Source organism: Piliocolobus tephrosceles, chromosome 16 (assembly GCF_002776525.5).
Source record: "Piliocolobus tephrosceles isolate RC106 chromosome 16, ASM277652v3, whole genome shotgun sequence".
Taxonomy (NCBI): Eukaryota; Metazoa; Chordata; class Mammalia; order Primates; family Cercopithecidae; genus Piliocolobus; species Piliocolobus tephrosceles.
The window spans coordinates 49,234,282-49,239,792 of NC_045449.1; the positions used below are offsets into that span (position 1 = coordinate 49,234,282).

Sequence of the window (5,511 nt, forward strand, 5' to 3'; positions counted from 1 at the left end):
TCCATCCATCCATCCATCCATCCATCCATCCATCCATCCATCCATCCGTTTAGCCAATAATAAAGATTCACCTAGGGGCCAGGCGCAGTGGCTCATACCTGTAATCCCAGCACTTTGGGAGACCAAGTGAGGCAAGAGGATCACTTGAGGCTGGAAGTTCAAGACCACCCTGGGCAACGTAGTGACACCTTGTTTCTGCAAAAAATCAGAAAGATTCACCTAGGATCCTCTGGCCAGTGTTCGAACTGGGTGTCAGGAACCCAGCGGTGAACGCACCACCATCCCCACTCTTGAAACCTTCCATGTGAGGCAAGAGATAAGTCAACAGAGGTTGCAAAACTGTGATCAATGCTACCTGGAGATGGGGGGAGGGCTCATGACTGCTTGGGCCTGAAGGATGATGTCTCAGAGGAGGTGACATCTAGGGGTTTGTAGAGGGGGAGGTGAGAGGGTAACCCTAACTCAGGAGCAGGAAGTGAAAGACTTGCTGCTGTGAGGCCATGCTGAGCTCAGGGGACTGCCGGGCACTCAGTGAGCCTGAGGGTGGACTGGGCTGGAGGCTGGAGGCAGGGGTTGGGAGCAGGAAGAGGCAGTGGGAACTGCCAAAACCTAGGCTGGAGGGAGCGCTCTCCTTCCTGCTCTTCCTGACAAGGGCTCAGTCCACCTGTTCCCTTTTGGTCACCTCCAGGGTGGGGAACCTGGGATTTGACGAGGCTGTCATTTCCTTTTATTTTTATCTTTTTTGAGACGGAGTTTCACTCTTGTCACCCAGGCTGGAGTGTAGTAGTACGATCTCGGCTCACTGCAGCCTGCAACCGCTGCCTTAAGCAATTCTCCTGCCTCAGCCTTCTGAGTGGCTGGGATTACAGGTGGCCGCCACCACGCCCGGCTGATTTTTGTATTTTTAGTAGAGATGGGGTTTCACCATGTTGGACAGGCAGGTCTCGAACTCCTGACCTCAGGTGATCCGCCCATCTCGGCCTCCCAAAGTGTTGGGATTACAGGTGTGAGCCATGGTGCCTGGCAGACTGTCATTTCCCTGTGGATGCCTCTGAATGTTGAGGCGGGTGATGGGTGGGAGGTTTAGATTGTGCTACCTGCAGGGACTCCCATCCCCACGCCCTGGATGCAGGAGGCGCGTTCTGGGTTCCTGCAACATAGTTCAAACCAATACACGTTTACTGAGCACCTGTTGTGTGCCCCATCCTGGGAGCTGTAGGCAGCAGCCCAGTGTTCCTAAATTCTCTGCATGGAGGCAGGATGACCTGGACCCGCACTGTCCAGTACAGTAGCTGCTTGCCACATGTGACTATTTAAATTTAAATTAATTAAAATTAAACTCAATTCGGTTCCTCAATTGCATTAGCCACATTTCAAGTACTCAATAGATGCATGCGGCTGGTGGCTGAGGTATTGGATGGTGCAGACATAGAACCTTTCCATCATTGTAGAAAATTCTATCAGACAGCATTGCTCTGGCCGCCTGCCAGGTGGTCCTCCGGGAGTGCTGGTGCCAAGTGCTCGGAGTGGGTGGGGTTCAGTCCCTGAACCCGTGCATCCTCTGCACCCAGATCCTGCGGATCTGCACGCGGTACACACCTGAGCAGGACACCATGACCTTCTCCGACGGGCTGACCCTGAACCGGACCCAGATGCACAACGCTGGCTTCGGCCCCCTCACCGACCTGGTCTTTGCCTTCGCCAACCAGCTGCTGCCCCTGGAGATGGATGATGCGGAGACGGGGCTGCTCAGCGCCATCTGCCTCATCTGCGGAGGTGGGCAGGGGCCTGGGTCTAGGGGCTGGGCCTGGGGCAGGAGTGCAGCCCCAGAGTCTCTTCCAGGGAACTCTTTCAGGCCGCCTCTTGTCAGGCCTCTCTAGAGGGCAGGATCTGGTCTGCAGCTACACAGCAAGGGGGCCGTGTGGGGCCTGGACTCCTGTTCCCAATTTCTGGGCAACACCCCTTCTAGGGAGGTTAAGAGTGAGGGTTTGAGGGTCGGACCTCCCAGGGTCACTTCGTGGCTGATGCATGACCCTGAGCAGGTTGCTGAACTTCTCTGGGCCTCCGTTTCTGTACAGTGGGGGCAGGAACGGTCTCTAGCTCATGAGGTCCATGGGAGGATTGCGGTGGTAACACACTGTGCAGGTGCCCAGAACGAGCTCCAGTGCTTGTTAGTTGCTGTTTTATTGTGATTTCTGCCATTTCATCTGGTTTCCAAAATAACAAGTGGGAGTGGGAGCCTGCCTGGGAACCCTCTCCCCGCTTGGGGATGACACTGCCCATTTGGGGTCCCATCCCATGAACTGGGCTCATAGGGAGGGTTTGGGACACCCTGCCACCCTCAGCCCATTGCTCCCTTTTAAGGGCCTCTGTCCCCTGCAGCAGCAGAGACCCCGAGCCCTGCCCTGTGTAGGGAGGCGCCTGCGAGCTGTTCTCCTCCATGGCCTGGGCAGGCACGCCCCCCGGTGGCCGAGGCTGGGGGTGCAGCTGTGTTCCCAGCTGCTCAGAGGGTGGCTCTGCTTCCTCAGACCGCCAGGACCTGGAGCAGCCTGACCGCGTGGACATGCTGCAGGAGCCGCTGCTGGAGGCGCTAAAGGTCTACGTGCGAAAGCGGAGGCCCAGCCGCCCCCACATGTTCCCCAAGATGCTGATGAAGATCACTGACCTGCGAAGCATCAGCGCCAAGGGTGAGGCTCCCAGACCTGGAGGGGTGCCGGCCCTCAACACCTGGCCCAGGCCCCCACATCCAAGCCAGCACCCTGTGTCTTTGTGCCAGGAGAATACGACACCTGTCCCCATCTGTGTCTAGGCCGAGGTCCCCTAGTGACTCCACTGTGCCAAGGTGGCCTGCCTGTGTCACTCACCTTCTTGTGGTAGTTCAGATCATGGTTCTGGAACCACACACATGGGCGTGTGTCCTTGTGCGGGTCACTTAACAGCTCCGGGCTGCAGTTTCCCTTCTGAGGGGCAGGGATAACATGATCGTGTTTACAGAGGAGTGAGGATAATCCCTAGCACACAGCATAGAAGAAGGAAGGACGTGGTGTCCAGCCCAGGCTGCCAGTCTGGCCCTGGAACCAGAGTTCAGGACCACTTTGCCCCATTGCCACCAGCCTCTGGACTTGGGGGCTAAGAGAGCTGGCTCGTGTCAAAGAACTAATCCCAAGAAAGAGCTAATATCAGTAGTATTGATCTTCCCACCTCGAGCCAGGCTTGCTGGGGCTGGGGCTGGGAGGGCTGGCCCAGTGTGCTGACCTCTGCCCCCTCCTTTCCCGCAGGGGCTGAGCGGGTGATCACGCTGAAGATGGAGATCCCGGGCTCCATGCCGCCTCTCATCCAGGAAATGCTGGAGAACTCAGAGGGCCTGGACACTCTGAGCGGACAACCGGGGGGTGTGGGGCGGGACGGGGGTGGCCTGGCCCCCCCGCCAGGCAGCTGTAGCCCCAGCCTCAGCCCCAGCTCCAACAGAAGCAGCCCGGCCACCCACTCCCCGTGACCGCCCACGCCACATGGACACAGCCCTCGCCCTCCGCCCCGGCTTTTCTCTGCCTTTCTACCGACCATGTGACCCCTGCCAGCCCTGCCCCCACCTGTCCTCCCGGGCAGTACTGGGGACCTTCCCTGGGGGACGGGCAGGGAGGAGGCCGCAACTCCTTGGACAGAGGCCTGGGCCCTCAGTGGACTGCCTGCTCCCACAGCCTGGGCTGACGTCAGAGGCCGAGGCCGGGAACTGAGTGAGGCCCTGGTCCCGGGTCTCAGGATGGGTCCCCTGGGGCCTCATGTTCATCAGGACACCCCTCTGCCCAGCTCACCACATCTTCATCACCAGCAAACGCCAGGACTTGGCTCCCCCATCCTCAGAACTCACAAGCCATTGCTCCCCAGCTGGGGAACCTCAACCTCCCCCCTGCCTTGGTTGGTGACAGAGGGGGTGGGACAGGGGCGGGGGGTTCCCCCTGTACATACCCTGCCGTACCAACCCCAGGTATTAATTCTCGCTGGTTTTGTTTTTATTTTAATTTTTTTGGTTTTGATTTTTTTTAATAAGAATTTTCATTTTAAGCACATTTATACTGAAGGAATTTGTGCTGTGTCTTGGGGGGAGCTGGATCCAGAGCTGGAGGGGGTGGGTCCGGGGGAGGGAGTGGCTCGGAAGGGGCCCCCACTCTCCTTTCGTGTCCCTGTGCCCCCCAGTTCTCCTCCTCAGCCTTTTCCTCGTCAGTTTTCTCTTTAAAACTGTGAAGTACTAACTTTCCAAGGCCTGCCTTCCCCTCCCTCGTACTGGAGAAGCTGCCAGCCCCTTTCTCCTGCCTGACCACTGGGTGTGGACGGTGTGGGGTAGCCCTGGAAGGACAGGCTCCTGGCCTTGGCACTTGCCTGCACCCACCATGAGCCATGGAGCAGGGGCCGAGCAGGGGCCCCGGGACACATGGAGTTTTCACAGACCCCGCTCCTCGGCAGAGCTGCCTCCTGTCAGGGCCCACATCATCCAGGCCCCCCAGCCCCCACTGTGAAGGGGCTGGCCAGGGGCTTGAGCTGTCCCCACCCCCGGCCTCAGCCACCAGCGCCCCCACAGGGCCCCCAGACACACCCACACACATGCGCGTGCGGGCGCACACACACACACACACACACACACACACTGGACAGTAGATGGGCCGACACACACTTGGCCTGAGTTCCTCCATTTCCCTGGCCTGCCCCCCACCCCTCACCTGTCCCATCCCCGCGCCCCCTCCTTACCCCGCAGGACGGGCCTACAGGGGGTCTCCCCTCACCCCTGCACCCCTGGCTGGGGGAGCCGGCTCTGCCCTGACCTCCTCCACCAGGGGTTGGGGCCCCTTCCCCTGGAGCCCGTGGGTGCACCTGTTACTGTTGGGCTTTCCACTGAGATCTACTGGATAAAGAATAAAGTTCTATTTATTCTATACATGCCTCCAGCCTTGCTGCCTCCACCCCCTCCTCTTGGCGTCTGGGCTGGGGGCTCGGAATGGGTTTCCTCATGTGCTCTGGGCCTGTGATGGTCAGGAATGAGCACTGGGGCCAAGGGGCTGGCCAGTGCACCCTTCCAAGCTGCCTTCTGAGGCTTACCTTGTGCAGGGGTCTTTGGAGATGCTGAGAAGGAGAAAGTCCTGCCCCTTGGGAAGCCCTCAGTCTGGAGATCCACACTGCCCACGTCAAGGAGCCCCAGTCTGGGAGTGGGAGGGGAGAGGAGGAAAGCTGCCCCCACCTTCAGGGAACCCCTAGTCTGAGGGAGGAAGCCGGACCCACCCCTAGACATTCCTGGTCCTTAGGAAGCCAGAGGCTGGGTCCAGCCTTGACCATCACGGCAGGAATGACAGATGGCACAGGAGCTGGGGTCAGGGAGTCATATAAACCTAACAAGAGGCCAGACGCAGTGGTTCACGCCTGTAATTCCAGCACTTTGGGAGGCTGTGGGCGGATCACTTGAGGTCAGGAGTTCAAAACCAGCCTGGCCAACATGGTGAAACACCGTCTCTACTAAAAATA

General features: G+C 58.9%; 1 protein-coding gene across 17 annotated transcripts in view; it reads left to right on the forward strand.

Annotated features, from left to right (window-relative positions):
* Positions 1-4,928, forward strand: part of RARA (retinoic acid receptor alpha) — a 48,300-nt gene extending 43,372 nt beyond the window's left edge. For all 17 annotated transcript variants that reach the window (XM_023204212.1, XM_023204205.1, XM_023204213.2 and 14 more), the window contains 3 exons: positions 1,572-1,776; positions 2,529-2,687; positions 3,279-4,928. In XM_023204212.1, the coding sequence (XP_023059980.1) occupies positions 1,572-1,776; positions 2,529-2,687; positions 3,279-3,496 (582 nt within the window). In that variant the 3' untranslated portion in view covers positions 3,497-4,928. The remainder of the gene's footprint in view (positions 1-1,571; positions 1,777-2,528; positions 2,688-3,278) is intronic.
* The last annotated feature ends 583 nt before the right edge of the window (positions 4,929-5,511 follow it).